This window comes from Scardinius erythrophthalmus, assembly GCF_964197995.2.
Source record: "Scardinius erythrophthalmus genome assembly, chromosome: 11".
Taxonomy (NCBI): Eukaryota; Metazoa; Chordata; class Actinopteri; order Cypriniformes; family Leuciscidae; genus Scardinius; species Scardinius erythrophthalmus.
The window spans coordinates 12,649,948-12,675,182 of NC_138231.1; the positions used below are offsets into that span (position 1 = coordinate 12,649,948).

At 36.6% G+C, this 25,235-nt stretch overlaps 1 protein-coding gene across 5 annotated transcripts in view; it reads right to left on the reverse strand.

Moving 5' to 3' along the window:
* The window catches only part of cdc42bpab (CDC42 binding protein kinase alpha (DMPK-like) b), a 64,908-nt gene that overhangs the window by 33,355 nt on the left and 6,318 nt on the right, over positions 1-25,235 (reverse strand). For 4 of the 5 annotated variants that reach the window (XM_081377772.1, XM_081377771.1, XM_081377770.1 and 1 more), the window contains exons 2-5: positions 10,063-10,154; positions 6,129-6,212; positions 5,623-5,718; positions 5,040-5,188 (exon numbers count right to left, since the gene is read on the reverse strand). In XM_081377772.1, the coding sequence (XP_081233898.1) occupies positions 5,040-5,188; positions 5,623-5,718; positions 6,129-6,212; positions 10,063-10,154 (421 nt within the window). Of the gene's footprint in view, positions 1-5,039; positions 5,189-5,622; positions 5,719-5,791; positions 5,803-6,128; positions 6,213-10,062; positions 10,155-25,235 lie in introns of those variants that run through there. The other variant, XM_081377773.1, reaches the window with a different exon arrangement.

Genomic DNA, 25,235 nt, shown 5'->3' on the forward strand with positions numbered 1-25,235 from the left:
CTGAACCCAAACTTTTGAATGGTAGTGTATCTGTATAAATATATAAAGCACCCAAATTATTAAATTTTTTGTGGTAGATGAAAGCATTGTTTGACTTTTAATAAAAAGTTATCGCAATGAGACAATGTCTCATCGGGGGGCTGGCAAAACATGCAGATGATGCATCTATTATTCAGATGGAAAATGATTTATTATTAGGTTTAATTCAAAAGTATTTATTTAACGTATACATTTTCAAAAACAAAACTGAACCTGATACACAGCAAATCTCTCAAAAGCTATAATCCATGACCGATTCTGTGGACCATCCAGACCACTCCTTATCTGCTTCTGTCACTGAGGTCTTTAACGGTTTTCCTTTCTAAAAAGGTCTTGGCTTGATTGTGTGATTCTCACCGCACGGTCCTGTGCCACAGAGCAAATAGCAGCCAGCGTAGGAGGACAAGCTAAACCAATTAAGAAGTAGAGAAACACTGAACCAAACAAATATGCTCTGCAGAGACCATAGATTAGCATTACGAGCTAACAAAGTTTACCACAGATAATGTAGCCTAGCCATGACATAGATAATGTGACATAGCCATTGAAAATGAATGACACTATAGCAACTCAGTAACTTTTATTTTCACTAATACTCCATTCTCGTGTGCGTTAAGACTCCAATCATAGCTAAGCTTCCTTTTAAACTATGGCTTGCATTAAATCTGTATTAGATTTTGTTAACTTGGCCGCATGCCTCCTGCTAGGCAAAAAGCCATTCATTTTGTAATGGTGCATTAAGGGGTTGGGTCAAGCCAGCAGGGGTTGTAGTGTAGGTGATAATTGGGTGGCTCTGTCCCGGGCTGCTGTCTTAAGGAGCAGCGGACAGCGAGCAGAGGGAGGTAATCCCACTTTAAGACCACAATAACCATCTGTGAGCACCATCTGGACCTGCCTCATGCCTACCACAGGAAGAGCTGGTCAACTATAGACAGGAAGAAAGAGAAGGGGGTGGGACTCATTGTATGGGGATGTTGGATACATTTCAGCAGTTCACTCAGTCCTTTTTTTTTTTTTTTTTACTTGAGCATTGAGCTAAATCCTGTACAAAAAAAAAGGAAAAGTGGAGTATGTGGAAACTTCAACTTGTAGGTCAAGGCCCCCTGGTTGAAAAAAAGCTGTTCTACAAGCACTAAGACCGCCGCCGGTGTCGCCAAACAAAGCTCTTTATGAGGTCATCCAATCACCTGTGCCGTTTCAAATGAATGTGACTTAATCCTCAGGCAACGACTGTGCATCTTTCTCTTTGATAGGGGATCTTAACAGGTAACAAGAGATTCCCTCTTGACTTTTAAGGTGCGATGAGCCATGTCTCTGTGGCGAATGAAATTCCAGCTAGCTTCCTTAGGAATCAGCTGAGACATCACACACATGGTTATTGATCAATAGCCGGACACCCATATGGCCCTGATCAATAACTGAATATAATGCAATAGTCACGCATAACAAAATCACAGATGCTAGTGCGTCCGGTTGGCTCTTCAACTGTGACATGGGCCGGTCCTCATCAGTGGAAGGATCAGATGCACCCTATGCAAATATCTGGCAGAGAGGAACCGGGCACTTAACACCACTTACGAGCACAATCTCTAAAAATCCTCCACTTTAACACAACAGCTTGCCCACTTAGTCTAATGAGGGCTGGGTGAAAGCAAGAGCTCCAAGTATTTCCTGGAAGGAGCTTTCAGGGCAGGAGTCCACTAACGTGAACTGAGGACCAGAAACAATGTGTGAAACCTGTATTTAAAAATGTAAATATTAATAAATAAATAAAGAGACAGATTTAAGAAATCCATTTAAAAGCATAGTTCACACAAAAATTTAAATACTGTCATCATTTATTCACCGCCATGTCATTCCAAACTCTGCATCATGCCAGGTTTGATGTCAATGCTGAGACACTGTCATATGACTTTAGAGTTGTATTGTAGAGTTGTATCAACTAGAGCTGCATGGTTAAGTGAAATAAAACCGAAAATGCATTATGGCTTAAGGCTTAGGCACACTGAGCACGACGCAATGAAGCGAAGCGAATGGTCAGGGGCAAAAAATCTTGCTTTGTCGCTCCGCGATTGATGATCGTGCCTGCTCGATAAAGCTCTGTATGGATCTATTAGCTTCGCAGGGATCTATTGTTTCGATTCAAGAGCGTCTTCGCATCGTACATTCACGTCGCTTAATCATGCACAGTGTGACAGGCCTTTTGGTGTGATTATTATATTAGTGTGATTTAATTATATAAATAAATGAGCTGCATATTTTAGAGTGAAGCATGTCACTTGTATTATAAAACAAAATTGTTTATTACATTATATTTATTAAATTCTTGATTTTTTTTTCACAGTGAAATATTAAAATAGTAATATTTCTTATTTTGTTGAATATTTAAAGTGAAATAATAATAATAATAATAATAATAATAATTATTATTATTATTATTATTATATATGGTCATATGTAAATGACAACATTTTGGGCCAAATTGTACAGTCCTACAAACATGTACAGCAAAACTGAAGCGTCTTTTTTAAAATCACAATAGATTTTATAGCTAATTTGTCTAGTATTGACTATTTTTATGGTGATTTTTGTTATTTTTGGAGCTTGAAATGTTTTAATTGTATGTAACAGCAGTGTGAACATTCAAAATCAGGGGATGTTAAGCAGAAAGTTGAAAGAAACTCATTCAAGTTTGGAATAACATGAGGGTGAGTACATAAAAGTTTAATTTTTAAGTGAAACATCCCTTTAAATAATTTTTTAGATGATACACTAATAATTATGGACCCATCACTGTGCATTCTTGCAAACTGTGGTGTCTCAACTATTTTCACACAGTACATCCACCCTCAAATGTACAGGCGCACTTATTCCCATATGCACACCCTTTAACATGGCTCATACAAAAACACACCCACACCAACCCCATCCCTGGAGACCAATCCACTCCGTCCCCACCCTCCACAAACCAGGCGTGCCAAACTCTCAAGAGAGGAGAGTTGACCACACCTCTAACCCCATGATTACTGCCTTTAACTTTCCCCTGCCTGTCCCTCTGGGTGCCCCAAAAACAGACTGCAATTGGCAGACCAAGACTGCACATCAGTTTGTGAGGAAGACAACACGAGTACATTAGAGAAAGTGTGTGTGTTTGTACGTAAATGAAGCGTTCGGTGGGAGTGAAGCACACCCAAAGTCCCAGTACAAACACATTCATCACACTGAGTGCTCTATGGAACTGGTGCCTGTTATTATGCAAATATGGAGAAGCCAATTCCTGTATGATAACCAAAGATGGGCTCCAACCCAGCCATCCCTCGGACTAAACAGCTTTTTTTCCAACTCACTGCACTGCTTTAGTGCATGCTTAGCTGATTTGAAAACCCCATGAAATCGAAGTGGGTGTTTTGTGGCTTTTAATTCATGTGTATTAGCTTTGAGTTCATCTATATGCTAATATACACCACCGTTCAAAAGGTTCGGGGTCGGTAACATTCATATTTTTGAAGGAAGTTTCTTATGCTCACCAAGGCTGTGTTTATTTGATTATTTCAGGAAACACAGTAATATTGTGAACTATTATTAAACTTTAAAATCACAGTTTTTTATTTGAATATATTCAGTTTAATTTATTTGAATATATTAAAATATACTTATCAGTTAAAACAGTTGTGCTGGTTAATATTTTTGTGGAAACTTTGATACATTTTCTTTCAGGATTTTTTTAGGAATAGAAAGTTCAAAAGAACAGCATTTATTTGAAATAAAAATCTTTTGTAACATAAATGTCTTTTGATCAATTCAATGCATATTTGCTGAATAAAGTATTCATTTCTTTCAAATAAATTTTACTGACCCCAAACTTTTGAACGTAGTGGTCTCCTAAACATTGACAGAATTCACTTTAAGCAGACACACGCTTTTAAAATGTATAGTCTTCTTTTTCCATGAAAACAGATCAAATATAGTGATGACTCATAGAGCACTACACAGGTTGTTGTCCAATCAAATGCTCTCTAGAATTAGAATATCCCTCCCCTAAAACCACAACCAACTAGCAAACATGGTTATTGCTGTGACAACTAAAGCACACTGGCTTTTTAGAAAATAAGGATAACCCTAATCCTTTTTGTTTCAATAAAAGGGTCACATTTTGGCTGGTTAACATGGCTTTGGCTGTCAAATATTATCAGAATCATCTTTCTGCAATGACATCTATCAATGTATTTAAGTATCAAAAGAATCTGTGTATTCTCACTAAAATAAAACTATTTTACAGGCAAACCAGACTGCAAAATGGATTGCTGTGGACAGTGATAGGATTATATTCAAGTCAAGTCATCTTTATTTATATAGCGCTTTTAACAATGTAGATTGTTTCAAAGCAGCTTTACAGAGATAAACGTATCATTTAAGGTAACAGAGATTGTTTTGGCTTTATAGCGGTTCTTTAATAAAGTTATTTTCCAGCTAAAGTTAGTTTTGTATCATTATCATTAGTTTAATCATTTGTTATTAAATTAGGGGCCGCTAAGACGACACCATTCTCTCTACATAGACTTTAAACGCGAACCTGGGAGAAACGCTGATGGCGGTCACATGCGCATTAAGAATATTCAGGGATATGGAAATAAAACAACCAATATAATGACTTATAAAGTAAACCACTTTTAATATTCAATGCTTTTGTCTGCCACAAAGCTGTATTTAGATGTTTACTATTTGTAGGCTCAGAAAATATTGTTTATAATAGTTTAATTAACCAGCAAATCCCGTAATTAATTCAGTCAACATTTGAAACTGACGGACAACCCTGGGGCCGATTGCATGAACTGCGAAGACTAATCTTACAAGTTAGTCATCAAATTTGTTTCTTTAAAAGTAAGACTGATTACACCTAACTAACTGCTAGTTGGTCATACTATTTCGTAAGACATAGTCTTAACATAAATGGTTATGTTTATGCAACTGGCCCCTGGTTTAAAGATGCCAGGACCCACCTGTGAACATAATGTAGCTGATGCACAGAGTCAATAGCCAAGACCATCTCGGCCAGATAGAACTTGGACATGTCCTCAGGCAAACGATCTTCAAATTTACTGAGCAGAGTCAACAGATCTCCCCCTACATAGTAGTCCATCACCAGATACTAAGAGGAGAGAAAAACAGGGAGTGAATAAGACAGAAAAAAAGAGAAGAAAGGGAACAAAAGGAATGGGAAACAAAGATATCAATCATAAACAGTTTACAATTAAAATTCCCTTTACCCTCGGATTAACCCATCCCATCTCAGTTATCCATGACATTCTTTCATCTAAAACCTCTTATCGCCCTCTTCCTCCAGTTTCATTCCCTCACACTCCCACTCATGAAGCTGAACTTAAAATGATAGTTCATATCGAAGACCCTCTTCTCCAGTCACGCTATATACACAACACGGCACAGATAAATACATAGTCTGCTGTAAGACAGTGTCCCTTGAAACTCTGTAAGTCGTGATTGATGATCACGTTATCTCCCCCTCTGCACCTTATCAAGTGAACGTGAATCAGACCCAATGTGAGCTTGAGAGTTCTCACGCACCAAGTTGTTCTCATCCTGGAAAGCATAGTGCAACGTTGTGATCCACTGACTGTCCCCATTCACCAGCACGTCCCGTTCCTCCCGAAAGCATGCCGTCTGAGGGAAAAAGAGGTAAATTTTAAAGAAAACCACTTTTCAGAGTCAGCGATCAAAAATGTGCCCCACATACTTAGAATGACTCCAACCAAGGGGTCTTTTCCACTGTGAGGAATGCTTTCTGAATCATATAGAGCAAAGACTGTTTGTTTTTAAGTGGTTTCTCATGTAACTGGTAAAGACAGAGGGAGTAATACTCTAGTAGGAAGCTAAGGAATGACATGCCAGGGATATAGGAGAAACGGCTGCATCAGCTGAATGGTAAAGCATGATGCTAACTGGATCAAGATTTGCACATTATATAAAAATCAGTCTTGAGAAAAACATTGCTGTAATTTGCAGCTAAAGCAGTTAGCTTATTTGGATCAAATCTGCTGAAGAAAGAGATGTCAGTAAAAACATCAGCCCACCTCAGCCCTTTTGAGCATTTCCCATTTGTTGAGAATCTTCATGGCAAACACTTTGTCTGTATTTTTCACCTTTACTACAGCAACCTGTAAGGAAGATAAGAACATCAGTCTTGATGTGATCTTAAAACATAATTCTACCTGGAAACAGTGTTTTTTATTACCATTTACACAAAAGTGCTACTTAACTTGTTTGTTAAAAGTGCTGCCATTTGCATTCCTTGCAGAAAAAGTACAGCAGATTTGCTCATTTCTACTGGTACTGCAAGTTTGCAGAAACTAACTGCAACTAATCAAGAGATGCACCGAAATTTTGGCTTTTTCTGGTTTTGGGCTGAAATGGTTCTGGAGGGCCGAAATCAATGACGTTTAATTAGCGCTTCTCCAATGACACGTTTTCATTATCATGTGACCATCCTCTCCCGCGGCCTCATGAGATAGTAAAGCGTCCATTGAATATGCACACTTCAGAATCACGCCGGGTAGTAGTAGGTCACCAGGGTACTTTTTGCCAACTCTTTTATTTGTACTGTGAATTCGGACATACTTCTTTTTGTCACATACTATATTGTAGGGAAGAATGTGATTTCGGATGCAGACAGTGTTTTAACCAGGGAAAGATGTCAATAAAACAGCTTGTTTTTAAAAAGCTTTTTAAATGTTTTTAAAATAATTCTCTTATCCTCACCAAGGCTGCATTTATTCGATTAAAAATACAGTATTACAATTTAAATTAACAGTATAATTATACAGCAAAATTAAATAACTTATTTAAATGTATTTTATATGTATAAAAATATAATTTATTCATGTGATACAAAGCAAAAATTTTCAACAGTGTCACATGATCCTTCAGAAATCATTCTAGTATGCTGATTTGGCTCAAATAATATTTCTTAGTATTATCAATATTGAAAACAGTTGTGCCGTTTAGCCTAATATTTTTGTAGAAACCGTGATACATTTTCTTCAGGGTTCTTTGATGAATAGAAAGAACATCATTTATTTGAAAGAGATTTTTTTTAACATTATGAACGTTAGTCAGACAGTCTATTCCCGTCTAAGCAGGCAATTATTTGTAACAATAAGCAGCAAATTCAATCTCTGTGAGACTGCAAACAGTACAGTTCAAATACAAGGAAAACCAGATGCCTGTGAATGTCATGAGATCATAGTCCCAGGAAAATAACATAATGATCATATCTAGCATCTGCCTTAAAGAGGGAATATAAAGCATTAGGCTCAGTTGGATGTGTGATGTCTTCACTCTATTAAATGATGATCAGTGAACACAACAGTGTTTTGGCAATGTTCAGTGACTTGATCAGGAAAGAGCACACTGTTCTTGGCTCTGACTTTGCTGATAGAGGAGTCTCTTTCAAAGTTCTTTTGCTCTTCGCTTTCTGCCATCAAGTGTACGATGACAGTATGTGATGTGATTTCCCTTTCCACACCCTACACAGTTTTAATTAAAAAATTGCACTTCAGCAAGTGGGATTTAAATGTGCTGAAAAGTGTTAAAATAATGTGGCAATGTAAAAAAAAACTTTTTTTTGTCTTAAAAATTTGAAATTCAGTAGCAGCTACTGGCTCAGAAATCTTCACAGGAAATGATGTCATCTGCCATTCTTCTTCTCGCCCAAGCCTTTCCTGATCCATCAGGAGATGAAAGTGTGTGACTGATACTCAGTCTGTTCCTTCGCACGTTTTCTCACAGCTGCATGGCTTCCATTCTCGTGTTATTTTGGCAACAGGCTCACATCAAGCAGAACAGACTTTCTGCTAGGTTTCCATGAGCTGTTGATTCCAGCTGGACTGAAGTGAGGCCGGAAACCCTGTCGAGTGGTGTGTCAGACGAAAACGTTCCCACTGAGGCGGGCATAGATGAATCATAGCTCACCAGACGTTGACAAGTGGAGAAAAGCCCAAGGACTGACAAATATTGCCCTTTAAAATCGATCAAATGATCTTTGATGTATTTCCATCCACCAAATCTAACAAATGTGTTGCCATTTTTATAACTCAAACCTATCCGTTGTTAAGAAAGTATAACTGTCTTTTTGCAGACACAGTTGTTAATGTATTTCACTTCTTGGAAAATGTAAAAGCAATTTGTTCTGTATTTTAAAGGATTAGCTTAATGAGAATTTGGTCATCGTTTATGTATTGCAATTCCCAAACCCGCTTGACTTTTTTTCAATGAAAAAAAAAAAAAAAGATCTGAATGAGGACTAAATCCTTTGAGCTTCAATAAGGATGGAAGAAATACCATAAAATGATCATTAAAAATAGTCTGTACAACTTGTGCGCAATATTTAAAGTGCCAAGATATTCCTAAAAAAAATATTCCTTTTTTATTTTTGTAGGAAGAAATAGAGTGGCATGGGTTACAAAAGGTAAATTCTGTACAAAAGTAAATAATTTTTATTTTGGGTGAACTATTCCTGGAACCGTCAAAGTGTCACAAAGCTATTTTCTCACTGTGAAATAAAACCTGAATAAAAATCCCAAAACCATTTGCTGGGGTTCCCACTTCACAGGCCATTCTGAACAGCCAGGCCTCACGAAGTAACCTAATAGTAGTACTGGTTTCCTGGCCTACCTGTACACCACACATTTCCCAGTGACTACATCACACGTCTGTCATTACAAAAGAACATCAACTGCCTCAGGCTCTTAAAAGCACTAAATGAAGAATATCCTTACTCTGCAACCGGTGCTTATGGTAAATCAGTATACTCAGGGCTCCAGACTGCGACCAAATGGTCGCATTTTGCGACCAAAATTTGAGAGTGTGCGACTAAATTTTACATCCAGTCGCACATGTGCGACCAGTAAATTTCATCTCGTTCATAGTGGGCGACAACCGACGTCGCGTCTGCGATGCTTTGTTTACGACATCACAACAATTATTTTTTTTAACGGTCCTCCATGAAGGGTTCCGAGTGAATGAGTGTGTGTGTGTGTGTGTGCGCGCGCGCGCGCAAGTGAGTGAGTGAGTGAGCGAGCGAGAGAGAGTGTGTGCGTGCGTGTGTACATGTGCGAGTGAATATGTGTGTGAGACGGCTCGAGATGACTGGTCGTAAAGCAATGTGTAGTCTGACAATGTTTCTTGTCCAGGACATGACAAGATTTTTAGGAGTCGAGACTCGAAATCGTGTAATCTGATACATTGACTATAGTAACAGACAAAAAAATTGCGTATTCTGAACCAGACATAACTATAACTATGGTATACTGTGGTTATGAAAGTAGCCTACACATCTTTTTACAGCACTTCAAAACTATATCCTATTAAAATATATATATATTTTTTTTATGTGTCGACCAAAACATTTTTGTTCATCCTTTAAAGATTGTCTCTATTTATAAAACTGAAAGTTTCAAGAAGTAGGAAAACTCACACTTATTTTTTTTAAAAAAAAGAAGACTAAATTACCATTGTAAACAGCTGCTGAGGGTGCTTATTGGCTATTTTCACTCCCTAATATCTATTTTGTCACTCATTTTGCTTTTGAAATAATATTAAGACATTATGAAGGATAATAATTAAATTTAACTTTATCTATACACCTCAAATTTAGCTCAGTGCTTTGTCATCCCACAGTGCTACCAAATACTTTCTGTAGAACTTAGAGCCGCGGCCCTCAGATGTTAGTCTGGAGCCCTGTGATCTTAAAATAAAACTGCACCATAATTTCTGTACGCTTAATCTATTTATTATCAAAGCATTTGTCTGTAATAGTTATTTATGGGGAAAATGTGAAGGTGTGCCCCTAAATTTTCTGCTTGCGCTCCTAAAATTTTAAGTCAGGGGCTACAGCGCTCCTAATAAAAAAAGTTAGTCTGGAGCCCTGATACTCATCAAATATTGCAATGGGGCTATTACGGGATCTTAAAAAAAGAATGTTCCAAAGAAAACGAGAACAATAAATACCTCTCCAAAAGCTCCCCGTCCAATCACCTTCAGGATCTCAAAATCCTCCTTGCGCAAGCGCATCTGTTTCACCTTGGATGTGAAAGGTTTGGCTGTAAAAACAAAATAAAAGAAATGTGACAAAATCAGTTAAAACAAACAAACAACAAAAAACAAGTAAACAACTATTTTAATTTATTTTACACAAATTATGAAATTGTTAAAAACATGAATAAATATACTGTCATTCATAAGTTTGGAGTAAGATTTTTTTTTTTATTATTATTTTGGAGCAAAAACGCATTAACTTGTGACAGTTAAGACAAGTATAATGTTACAAAAGATTTCTATTTTAAATAAATGCAGTGCTTTTAAACTTTCTACTCATGTTCTGATAATGAAAAAATGAATTTTAGTTCCCACAAAAATATTAAGCAGCACAGCTGTTTTCAACATTGATAATAATAAGAAATGTTTCTTGAGCACCAAATCATCATATTAGAATGATTTCTGAAGAATCATGTGACACTGAAGACTGCAGTACTGATGCTGAAAATTCAGCTTTGCCATCAGAAGAATTAAAAAAGAAAATCATTATTTTAAACTATAATAATATTTCTGTATTTCTTTACTGTATTTTTGATCTTATAAATGCAGTCTTGTTGAGCATAGGAGACTTCTTTTCAAAAACATACAAAAAGCTTAACCCCAAACATTTGAACTGTAGTGTATATGTTATAAACAATTCATTTATTTATGAAAAAAGAATCTGAACATTTTCAAATATTATTATTTATACACATGGTAAAAAAAAATAATAATAATTTACTACAGCAGTGTTGTATGTGCTATTTATTCACAGGTTGTAGCCAATCCTAAAAGGAGACCTGCCATCCCTGGCTAAGATATCTAACAAGTGGGAAAACCTGGGAACAGAGAAGTGGATGATCTCAACCGCAGTGAGATAAGGTTAAAAATCTGCCATGTTTATCCTCAACAAGAGTTCAAACACACCACCCACACCTGCCATCATCAGTCTATGTACTGCAGCTCTAAACCCTCAGAATGAGGTAAGCTTGACCTTCCTAAAATATCAAAGCTCGACCTCATCTAACGGCTCTTGTACACATTACTGAGGTGTGCTGTAGCAAAAATTTTCCATGGAGCACATGCACTGCCTCTGCCGCAGACTCACAATGTTGTCCCTAAATCTCTTTCAATCAGCATCATGCACACGGGGTGGGACATCTCTGTTGCCATAGCAACATTGGATTGTGCCGAGGAGAGAAATTCAGAAAAGTCTGTCCCTGTGAGAAATAAGGAAATGCCTGTCAGACTACAACAAGCAAGTCAAACTGAACTGTTATATGGGGGTTTGGCTTGGCTATTTCAAAGTGGATAAATGAATGATGACAATTCTCCTGGAATATATAGCCTAGTGGATCTAGAAAACTTAAAGGGATGGTTCACCCAAAAATCCAAATCCAATCCAAAATCCAAAACCCAATTCTGTCATCATTTACTCACCCTCAAGTTGTTCCAAACCTTTATGCATTGCTTTCTTCTGCTGAACACAAAAGAAGATATTTTGACTTCCACAGTTTGGAAAAAAATACTATGGAAGTTAATGGGGCTCGTCAACTGTTTGGTTACCGACATTCTTCAAAATATCTTCTTTTGTGTTCAGCAGAAGAAAGTAGGGCTGTCAAACGATTAGGCTAATCGCGATTAATTGCATCCAAAATAAAAGTTTGTTTTTACATAATACATGTGTGTACGGTGTATAATTATTTTCTATATATAAATACACACACATGCATGTATATATTTAAGAAATAATTGCATGTATATACTGTGTATATATATTTATATTATATATAATTTATATTATATATAAATATTTTATATATAAATAACACATTTTCTTAAATATATATATATGCATGTGTGTGTATTTATATATAGAAAATAATTATACTCCATACACAGACATAAAATATGTAAACACAAACTTTTATTTTGGATGCGATTAATCACGATTAATCGCGATTAATCGTTTGACAGCCCTAGAAGAAAGAAACTCATACAGGTTTGGAACAACTTGAGGGTGAGTAAATGATGACAGAATTTTCATTTTGGATGATCTATCCCTTTAAACCTGCACTGCACTTAAAAATACGAATTTCCTTTGTAACAGAATATGAAACCAAATGCATGTGCAAACAAAGACTGCCAGCCCTAATTTCACCTTTCTGAGCCATATTTGCTATTACTATTAAATTATTATTATTTTTTACCAAAAAAGTGTGCTTCATCTTTTGGGGCAAAGATGGTTTGGTTTTTTATTTAATAATGCAATGACATTAAAAAATTGTTTACATAATACTTTTGGTCCCCAATGCATGTAAAATAAAAATGAATACATTATGCATTAGACATCAAAGTGCAGAAATACAGCTATTACAAAACAGCTTCTGAGACCTTTTTATAATGTAAAAATGTGCTTTTACAAATCCAACCATTAAAAACATTGCACCTTAACAATAATAATTAAAAGCAGCACAATATTTGAAAAACTATTACACGTGTTTGCTAAGGCTAAAACCATCCAGAAAACTATAGCATTGTGGCACACGGGCAATACCAGTTAATTTTTTTAGAAGAGGTAAAAAAAATACTTTTTCTATCTAATAATAAAAAACTAAGAATAAATACAATGTTCTCCACACGATATTCCAATTCTATTTAAGGGGTCATTATCTCTTGAAGTTACAGTAGGCCTATCTGTCTTTCAGAGCAAATAAGTGGGTAGATCACCAAGGTAGAATTGGTGGCTCCAAGGCATTCTGGTCCCAGCAGGCCTTCATTACCCCACCAGGTCATTACATCTCATCAGAACTGCTTCACATTACTACAGTGATTACACTTAAGCACTGACCCACTGTCACTGTGACAGTCACACATCACAGGTCAGGTAGTTTATCTCCTGACAGCTAAAAACATGCCAACAATACCAACTATGTGTAAACACCGCTAAGTAAAGGTAGGCAGCATAACTATAGAATTAGATCACGCTAGGAGTTTATGATGATGGTATATCTCACAACTGTGTGAATATATTATCATATTAAAAATATATATTTTTTACAGCATGCATGGAACTTTCAAACCATTTCAGCAATAAATAAATAAATGTTAAATAAATAAATAAATAAATACATGTTTTGTTTTTTTTGTATTTCTACTATTATATATGTATATGTATATATAAGTATATTATGATATATTTATACTTATGGTAAATATGGTATAAAACACTTCTGGACGAGCAATATGCACGGATAGGAATTCTCTAAATAGACTTTAATGATGAACATGCGAATAACACAACACTCTGCATAAGACAATAACCAACCAGGGACTGGACAAGACAGGGAGTTTAAATACAAGACGAACCAAATGACTGACAGGTGATAATCATATGTAACCATAGAAACAAACCAGGAGATAATCAGTAACCAAAACAGAACAGAGCAGAGAAACATACCAAAATAAGAGTTCAAGTCCGTGACAATATATCTTCTTTATATATCTGGAAATATCGTTTACATATTAAATAAACCACATGGATATTTTTAGATAATCTAGTGAATTAGGCAAAAAAAAAAAAAAAAAAGGTGCATTTTATTTGATTAGATTTTTCTTTTTTTAGTACCTGATTAGGGGTGTAACAACATATTGTTATACAGAGTTATCGCGATGTAAAAATATGTATCATTGATGTAAACGATATGATTGGTGATATAGAGTTAGCCTAGTTTATCCAAGGCTCAGCTTAGATATAATTCACCAAAAAATTTAAATTCTGTCATCATGTACTCACCCTCAAGTCGTTTCAAAGCTAAAAGATTTTTCATTCATCTTCCAAACACAAGTGAAGATTTGTTTTTATGAAACCTGACAGATTTCTGTCCCCTCCAATTAAAGTCCACTCCTCTAAAACTTAAAAGATCCAAAAAATGTCAAAGGCATCGTAAAAATAATCAATTGAGTGGTCTAATCCAAATCCAAGTCTTCTGAAGAGACACAATGGCTTTATATGAGGCCATCCTTAAAAATATTCTTGTTTGCCGTAACCCGACCGACCCAGTCAATTTAGGTCCGACCCAATTATTTATTTTTTTTCCCTTTTAGTCCGACCGACTTGCCGATTGTAAACTTGCGTTAAGATAATTTATAGCCTATTCATTTTATTTTATTTTTCGTGTTCGCATTTATGAGGAAGAAACAATGTTACGGACGTGACCGCTCTGAAAGCGGCAATTAAAACTTCACAGAGATCTCAAACAGGCATTTAAAACACCAAATATTAAGAATGGGCATATCAAGCAAAATAAAATTCGATGATTGATCGAAAATTGTATCTCTCCCCCCACATGCTCACCGGCACCGCTCCGACAGTAAATTTCTCTGTAGGCTACTGTCTAATAGGCCTGTGTTGTAGCCCACAGTCATTAAAAAACGATTTAGTTTCATATTCATGTTTAAATAAAATAATATTTATTTTTTAAATTTCATGTTGATTATATGAAAAGTGAATAGCATGAATAAGATAAGATGATCCCGAAAATATCGGAAGACAAATGGAGTAGGCAGACATGATTTTAACCACTTCATTAAGTTTGTTTTTGTAGAAAGTCTGTCTTTAAACTGAATTTCGTTTTGTATTAATTGTATCTTAATTTTGATCAATGTTTCATCAACCATTTTCATGTATTTAAGAGGTAGGCTAAATAAGGCAATATAGTCAGGACACGGAGTCGCCGGCGCGTGAACTGGAGCTGGTCTCTTAAATGAACCGAAACTCAGCGTATAAGCTACTTGCCTCACAGACCTGAGACATATATATAGGCCTATATATAAAAAAGCATGAAATGTACACTTTTAAACAAAACAATTCAAAACGAAAGAAAACAGACTGCTCTCTGCTTATGTAATGAAATGTGCATTTCTCTCTGGCGCGTTCACTAGGCTACTGCGAAGATCGCGTCAGCATCGTCAACTTCATCTTTGACACAGAAAACACTTGTTTATTAATAAACAATTGAAATGTCTCCTTGATATATTTGACATACTAATAATCATCACTTTTCCCAATTCTGACAGCTTAGGTGCGTTATTGGCAGCGCTCCCGTTACATGAATAGGCCTATAATATTACCGCTATAATATTATTCTTTGGTGTTCAGTTTATACAGGTTTTCTAATTGTTATTTAATATATATATATATATATATATATATATATATATATATATATATATATAGCACGAAATTCTGGAAAACTGTCAGTGAAGTCCCGATATGCAAATATGACCAAAATTGTAAATTTTTTTTTACATCGACTCTCGAAAAAAAAAATATAGACCGACCAACCGACCTTTTTTTTTTTTTTTTGCTGTTACGGCAAACCAAGATATTTTTAAGGATGGCCTGAAGAGACACAATGGCTTTATATGAAGAGGCACAATGGCTTTATATAAAGAGACACAATGGCTTTATATGATGAACAGATTCACAATGGCACGCATACTGTAGTAAACATGGACGTTCAAATGCTTGCTTAATAATAACATTTTAATAATAATAATAATAATAATAATAATAATAACAATAATAATAATAACTTATTTTGGCTTAAAATATTGCAATAGTATCGAATCGTGAGTTCAGTATTGCAATTTGTATCGAATCGTGACATGAGTGTATCATTACACCCCTATACTTGATGGATGCAAACCAAAAGACAAAGGTAAGTCTGGCATCAGTTCTTAAAAACTAATATTATAAAACAGATCATTCGGATGCTATCTGACTGGATGTATTAAATTCATATCGCCCAGCCTTACCACTGAGACAGGTCAAAAATAACTTCAGACATCCCTGGATAGAATCAGCCACGCTTGACCTCTAAGAAACTTTCAACAGTTGAGACACGTTAACGCCAGCCATATGTCTGTAAAATAAGTGTGTCACTGCAGTGGGAGTCGTGCGTTAAGTCACACACACCATTGACAACATACAACCAGGCATCCTGCTCATAACCATAACCACTAGAGTCCTAAAAGACTAAAAAACAGCATGGACTGCGAAACAACCACTGAATAAAATACTCCGCAAGCATGAATCTCTATGTAACCATAACATAATGGGACCTGCGAGGCCCTTTATAGAGTGAAAACAAACAAACGTGGATCGAGTGAGGAGCCCATCAATGGAGAAATGCATGCGATACCAGTGCATCATGAAGACAGCTCCGCCCTATGTATCTAAGGATCAGTGGGTTAACAATATTAGCTTTAGTGATGCTTCTTTTGTTTAATTTTGGCAGCCGAACAATAGCTATACAGTATCACTCACCTGAAAACCTAATAAAACAACACAGGCATGTCAAACATAGCAACGGTTGTCATGACAAATGAGAGTGAGGTAATCTGCGGTGCTGTAAATGTAAATTTAGTTTTAAATTTAGTTTTTAACTTTAATTTTAGTTAGTTTTAGTAATTTTGTTGTGTTTGTGTAATTTTTCTTTTACTTATTTTAGTGCTTTAAGTTAAACTAAAATAAGTTTATGTTTTTTATATTTTATTTTATTTCCGTTAATGTTTATATAGTTTTTGTTTTAACGATGATAACCCTGGTACAAAGGGATGAAATTTATGCAAAAAACAAATACTGAGGTTTTGAAACTAAGTGTCAGAGTAAACTCATTGGCATTGTGGGACTGGAAAAACACGTCCCGTCTTTGTGTCTCCTACCAGACTGGTTAAGGGTGTGCGTGACACGGCGCTCATGAGAATCTGCGTGAGCTTGTGTAAATTTGCCCTCCCCGCTGTATTCAGGGACAGGAGTGTGTGCAAAGAAGGATGCAAAGAGGAATACTAGGCCCTGAGCGTGTGTTCCCACATCCACTCCTCTGGCAAGGGGACATCTGGAAGCCATAAGAGGGATTATTTACGGCCACGGTGAGGTAACAACCCAAAAATGCCGCTTCCAGAAGAACACGTCCTGGCTCCTGGAGCTAAAAGACCTGAGGATGGCCTTCCTCTTTCATAACCAGAGAGGCTAATAAGGCATTGAGAGCATTAACACAATAGTACAGTTATGACAATGTGCTCTGACCTCTACAACTTTCAGAAGCAGAGGCTATGCACTAACAAGGATGAGTACAGTGAAACTAATAAAATTCTACTTTACAATATAGGTGTCATGTAAGCACTTTTGTAGCCCTCTAATATTAGACAAAAAAAAAGTTACAGAAATTTAAACATAAGTAAATAAAAATAAGGTATTGACAAATTTGAAGTCCTATGAGGTGCAATATTTCAATCAGAAATCTTAAGAAATGGAGTAATCAGTCTTTAGAAAGCCTGCAAAAACTTCCCCAGCAAGAAATGTACAGTTAATTCAATTTCACCAAAAATAAATACATGTTGGTCAGACATATTGTGCGATGGTACTCATGTGCATGATGCGACTTAGGTTGGTTAGTTTAATTTCCAGTCCCCATCTTTTCTCTGTGAATAAAATACTACTAATAAGGCCAAAGAGAAAACTTTTAATGACCAAAAGCAAACAAAAACAAATATTTATTGTCACTGTTTTTGTTCTATTTTATTTTAATATAAACCATATTTCCAGCAAAATGGTAAATAAAGTAAAAAAAATATATTTATATTATTATTATTATTATTATTATTATTATAATTAAACACAATTCCAACATTTAAATATGTTTAATAATAATAATTAAATAAATAAATAAATAAATTAATAAAACATATTTATTCATGTTGTTTTTGTAACTATATGACCTGTGATAAGTCCCAGTGCCTCACAACTGCTACTGCTAATAAAGGTCATAAATAAGACGAGTCCCAACAGACTGAATAAATTACATTTCCAAAATGAAGGGATCCTTAATAGATGCGATGGCAGGCCATGTTATTAAACAAGCTAGCAGGATATCAAATGAATAAAAAAATAAAAAAGTAATGGGTGCTTTAAATCCCCAAGGCAAAGTCATGGCTCAGAGTACCATGAAGTTAGCGGGGGGTGATATATGAAACCTTCCATGAGGAGAGGGGAGAACATTAAATCATTAATAAGTACCAAACATACATAAACATGCCTGAGAATCACTTTCATACTGCATAAACATGCAATGGGGCGGTAAATTGTGTTTAATGCTAGAGTGAGCACCCATGACGGCCAAATTCCCAAAGCAATATATATCGCCCCTAAAGCATCCTCAGCTATAGAAGCATGATGGCTTGACTTGTGTCAGACGAGACAAAAACTACAATTGTCTAACCACTGCAATGCAAAAACAGGATATTCCCAAAATACAATGAACCCAGAGGAAGACCACTCAGTACTAACAAAGCAATAAGATCTCAGGGTTCCTGTGCTAATGTTCATCAAGAACAAAAAAATGCAAACTGACGGGGTTGATGAAGAATCACCCATTAGACATGCCCGAAACCTCAAGCACCATGCTCCAAGTGCATTAATGGTGGAAAAGAGCAAAACACATGGCCCTTTTACCACAGACAGCTATGTTAAAAATGTACTGAATGCAGAAAGGTTATGTGACAAATGACATAAACAGAAACTCGCCGCACAAAAGACGGAGATGAAATAAGATGGTAAACACGTCAAAAGCATGTTCGACACTTTTACTGTACTCTCATCAGTGCCTGTAGTTGCATCACCCGTTTTGTAACATGATCCCCTGCTTTTTCAATCTTCATAAGAAATACATAGACTGAGTCATGCTACCAAGGTTAGATAAGATGGCATTACAATACAGGAAGCAACCATTCACCTTTAAAAGGAAACCATCAGGCCCAATGGGGAGCAGACGGACACCAGAGATGGCGTCCTGCATACTAAGACCCAAACTGCTATTGAATGAATTCAATATGAATTCACGTAGTGTAACAGCGCAGCACGTCTGGGTTGTACATCACCACATAGACTCACTACTGGCCGACACTGGTCATGTGTGTGACGTACAACACAGAAGCGCTGCGCTGTTACACTACGTGAATTCATTCAGGCTCACACAGACGATAATGAATAGTTGAATAAAGTCGTTATTTTTGTTGTTTTTTGCGCACAAAAAGTATTCTCGTCGCTTGATAAACTTGTGGTTGAGCCACTGTAGTCACTTGGACTATTTTAACAATGTCTTTACTAACTTTTCTGGGCAGGCAAATTTCGATCCCTTAGAAGCCTATGGAGGAGTGATCCAGCTCTCAGATTTCATCAAAAATATCTTAATTTGTGTTCCGAAGATGAACGAAAGTCTTACGGGGTTGGAACAACATGAGGCTGAGTAATTACTAGGGTTGCAAAGGGGCAGAAAATTTCCATGGGAAGTTAAGCTGGGGAATTTTGGAAATATTCATTACCACGGCAACCGCATGCGTGTCCACTCTGAAAGTAACTGTACACATAAGAGACGGATAGATACATTATTTAAGGTTATTTCTATTCGTTAGAATATTGATATATGAACTTGTTGTCAAGTAAGCCCCATTGCGAGCATGTGCGTCTCTCTAAACTTTCAGTGTGCTGCACTGCTCTAGTTGACTTCTGCGCCTTCCCCCCGAAAATATCACGTTAATTTTGAAAACGTAATTCCTTTTGTGGATCCTCTTAGTCTTTCTTCATGTTTCTTTGACAAATATCAGTGTCTCAGTCTCACGCACGCTGCACGTGAGTTAACCACACCAACTTATTTATATGTTGCGGTATACACAGAATAAAAAAAATCTGTTACCGTTGACATTTTCTTCCGCGGTAACGATATATACCGTCATACCGCCCAGCCCTACTTATGTGGTAAATGAAGCTATGCTAGCTTATTTAGCATCTAACTTATCAGCTTGCTATCTACTAGATGAATACATTTGTATGTGATATTTGCAATTTAAACATTTAATAAATATATTTCCCCATAATATCATCAAAACTTACTTCACTTTGTTTAGTCCACAGGCTCAAATGTGTGCCTTCAATAGTCTTGTGCTTTGGGCTTCTGTACATGTGATGGAGGCATGCACAGTGCCAGTAGGGGGGGTGTGGTCTCAATAGCCATGCAGTAAGCAGTGTGCTATGTCAAGTCAAGTCAAGTCAAGTATATTTGTATAGCGCTTTTCACAATACAGATTGTATCAAAGCAGCTTCACAGTATTAAATTAAAATAATACAACAAGGTTCGTTTCTAGTGGAATTATGTGCATGTGATTGAGGAATGGCATGGATATTCAAGTGTATTTGAATGGCATCTGTTGGTTTTAGTCAAGATTATACTAAAATATACTTTCCTCAACTATATTTAAGTTCCCTATAAGTGCCAACCTTCAACTTTGAAAATTCCCAGTTTATTCCCGTTTATTCCCATAAATTCCTGTTAATTCCCTTAAATTCCCATTAATTCCCATGGAAAGTTTCCATCTTTGAAAATTCCCAGAATTTTGCAACCCTAGTAATTACTGACAGAATTTTCATTTTTGGGTGAACTAACCCTTTAAAGCTTCTCAATGTCGACAACAGCCGTTTTCAAAAGCGTGTTATAAGCGACCCGAACTCGTCGAGTTTGCGTGAAGCAGCAGTTACTGTGAACCGAGCCACTGAAAACACAGGATCGTGAGCTGCACACTGATTTCGCCTTTATTTCGATTAATCGCAGCCAGACTAAAAAAGCAAAAAGCATAATAAAAGTGGTCCATTTAGACTATGTCATATGCGTTTTGCTTTTTTAAGCAAAAAGTCTTCTGAAACCATAAAACAGATTTCTGTAGGAAACACTGAAAATTACGTTTTTATTCACTGAAAATTTTGCTTGACAATCTTGGTCACCATTCATTTTCATTGAATGGAAAGGAGCAGCTTAGACAATCAGATATAAATATCTCCTTTGTGTTTGACAGTAGAAAGAAAGTCACGAGGGTGAGTAAATGATGACAGAATTTTCATTCATGGGTGAACTACTTTATCGATGGAGTCAATACAGAGATGTTGCTACTGTATGTCAGGGAAATAAGGGTAGTGTATGATATTGTTTCATGTGAGGGTCAATGTGTAGGCTTATTAATTTAGCCATTTCTCAGAACCTAATGCAGACACCTTTGAAGAAAAGCAGAACGGTCATATCCCTCAAAGAAGATTACATAGTCATCCAACAACATTGACATTGACACAAGAGCTGTGAAAACTTTCCACAGACATCAATGCGTTTACGCTCAATTGGTAGGGATGTAAAAATACCAGCATTAGCTTAGGAGGAGTTTTTCAGTCAACATAATACCACCCAGTCACCTCCCTGTGGCAAAATATGTAATGGTAGATGTAACTCTACCCTACTGCATTCTCTGAGAACAGAGGAGTGAATGAAATCCTGCTGGACGTTTCCTACCACGACTGACTGAAAACCCGGAGGCAGTCGGAACTGTTGAAACTTCACCACCCATGTAATATGTTCAGATTATCATCACTGTCATCGTAATCATTATTATCTTAATCGCTAATCAACTTCGTTGGAACATGCCACTGAGACATTTTAATTTGGGCTAGACACTGTCTGTCAAAATACTTTCCCATTAAAAGCAAACATCAAACCCTATTAGTAACCTGCAATTTGTAACGTGATCCATACACACATGCTTCTCACCGTTTGTTGTTCACATAAGGCTAAAGGGATAGTTCACTTAAAAAAATTCAAATTTGTCATTATTTACTCGCCCTCTTATTGGTCCAAACCTGTATGACTACATGTCTTCCTTAAATTATAAAAGTAAAAACATTTTTGAGAATGTAGCCTACTAGTTTGCATTTAATTAAAAATCTGTTCCTCACACAAAGCTACCGTATAAATTAATAAAACTTTAAACATGCATGGATGAATTGTATAAGATCAACGAAAGACATTTAGAAAATAAAAAGGGTGAGTTTATTTCATTCTAACTTATTATATTTATAAATATGTCTACAACTTTTTTGAGGCACTTAATGGTAGGATAAAAAGATATCTGATCAGAGTCTACACACACTGTCCACCATTTTCCATGTTGAAAAATTAATATTTTAACTCTGACTGAAGTCCAAATCATGTGATGTGAACACTTTATATACAATGACAGAAAGCAGTCATGGTCTAAAGCTGGCACAAACCCCCCTTTTCAGCAGCAAAAATAAATGAAAGGGACAAAAAGGCTTTACACACACACACACCTCTGCAGTCCTCCAGTGCAGACACTTTCTGGGCCACAGCCAATCCCTTAGGTTGGAAACGACTACTAATTATAACTTACAAAGGAAAGGTGTCAGTACTAGGACTTGAAACCGTAAGTATCCCAAAAGTATGCGTTTGATGAAACATGTTTCGACAAGACTAGAAGAAATGCACACAAGAGTTCAAAAAGTGGATCGACTCTTAAAGAAAGATGTTGCAAAACACGACGACTGATGACAGACAGGTGGGGGGGGAGAGAAACCGTGTTCTTTCAGCTTTACTGAACATCCGACATGCAAAATACTGTCTCAACCGCAAAGCCTTCAGAGAACGCACTTTGTTTGGATTCTTTGTCAATTACGAAAGAGAATTATTTAACAACCAAACTAAAAGCTTTACTGAAATTAAATTCAAACTGGTAGGCTACCTGCTTCCTACAACAACATGAATTATATATGGGAGTCATGTATGTGAAAACCCCCATCTCTTTCTTTAAAAACCCATCCCCCCATCCATGGAGCATCTCCTCGCACCCATGCCGTTCTTCCTAACCCCCCGCAGCAGGTCAGACACATGCTGACAGCACTCATAATGAGAGGACTCATCTATGCCCTTGACAAATTTGACATGTGACAGCTATCAACAGTGCCTTTAAATTTAGTCTACTGCCAAACACAGCTAAAAAAAAACCTTTGGTTTGAAAAGCGGAGAAGAAACACAATTAGATTCTGTTACCAGATTGGACTTATCTCAGACATTTACCATGCCGTGAAGAGACTCCTTTACGCATTTTTTAGGCTCTTCACGAGTTCTCAGCTGGTCAAAATACTATCATACACACATTTAGCCCAGCACACAGAATTGTTTTGGATGTTTGACAAGTTAAACCGCAAATTATACGTCATAAAAGCTGTTGTTTGTTTTTTTTGGGTATCTTTAGGTTCGTTGTTGACAGTGTGAATGTTAAGCAAACCAGGACTAGATGTATTATTTCTTTTTTTTTTGGTCCAGACCAAAAGAACCAAGAGAACCGAACTACAAGTGTGAACATACCCTTAGTTTAAAGGTCCCATATTGTCAAAAATGAAATTTCCTGGCTTTTTTCATGATAGCAGAGGTCTAGGGGCTATGTAACTACCATATAAGTTTCAAAACAGTCAATCCACAGACAAATGCACACAGCCTGCATAAATTGTGAATTCCGTATAAATGTGATGTCAGAACTACTCAGTCACCGCCTTCTTCAGTCACCACCCCGAGCACATCCCTCCCTCCTTTTGCCCAACCCCCAGACAACAGCGTTGCTGATCGAGCAACAACAACACGGAAACATGTCGAGAAAATGCTGTTCAGTCAATGGATGTAGTGCACTCACGCGGGACCCAACGCAACAGAGTGCGGTGCGGGACTAGATTTGATGGCCGAGTGCGGGCGGGAAGGTACTCGCGTGTGTGCGGGTTGCGAAAGAATTATACGATTCCCGCAAAACAGAAATATCTAAAAAATAAAACACCTAAAAACAAATAAATTGTTATTCATATGTTGCACAAAAGCAACAAGAATGACTAAAACTAAATAAAAACGATTTACAGGCCATGTTATTTATAACATGTTTGCAGCGTTGAGCAATGTAGCCAATCACAGACATAATGTGTTGATTTCTTGAACGCAATGGCTAATGAGATGCATTTAAGATAGAATCCACCCACCGCTCAAAACTGAGTTTTTGTTCATTGCTTTGACATTATGAAAGATTTATTGTGCAGTCAGCTTCATTGATAATAACGGAGTGAGATCGCGAAGAACTGAGATATCAGCTTTTTAGGAATTATTAAGGGAGCGCACTTTGCTTGAACTTACATCAGCGTGATAAAAACAACAGTAAATGAAAGAAACCACGTTTGGAAAAAAGATATTTGAAGCGTAATTTAATTGTTTAGTTGGTCTCACGTCCCGTTGAATAACACGGGGAGGAGGGGCTTATGACCTATACTAGGACCAGTCACCGGGGGGCAATCAAGACGTTTTGGCTTCACTTTTCAGGGCTTGTGCGGCACGCTTGTGCCAAACCATGCATGTAGTAGCCTATGCTTGCTTTTATGGTAAATTAACAGTGGTTTGTGAATGTTTATGCTTTAATAACAAATCATTTATAACCATCATTACAGGTGTTTCTGTTTAATTTACCTTACTTGTGAGCATCACCGAGCCACAGCAGGCTACAGCATACATGACCCTAGTTACCTGTGGTTGGCCTGGCCGTGCGTCACTCAGAAAACAACAGGCCAATCAGAAGAGAGGCTCATGAATATTAAGTAGACAGGCCAAAATCGACCTGTTCTTGGCAGAGCTCCTGAGAAAGGAGCTGTAAAATATATTGAGATGGGACATCCTGCAACTAAGGACATCAAAACCTGGGACCTTTAAAATGTGATCAATTGTCACCTGCCACCAATGGTTTACTTAGATCTCATATGGTAAATGAATCTGAGTGTCCATTATTTTCCTCTGCTGAAGCTGGCACCCTAAAGTGACAGTCTGATTGAGATGCTCACCAAAAAAGAACTGGGATGCACTGAGAAAGAGAAAAAAAAAATCTAATAAAATCAATCACAGAAAAACCGCAATTAGAGTTTCCCCCCCAAATCATGCAGCAAATAATTGAGGGAAATAAAAATCACTTTTTAATTACTTTTATCAATTACATTTTTATCAATATTTTTCACTTGTCACAATGCCATTTTGGATTGTCTAAAGAAAAGAACTCATGATATGATGCAGCTGACTAGTTTTTAAAATGGAGCTGCAGTCTGAGCTGCTAAGCAAATGAACTTTGACAGTTGAGACAGGAAATCTTGAAAGGTCAGATTGGTAACAAGACCAATCAACATAATG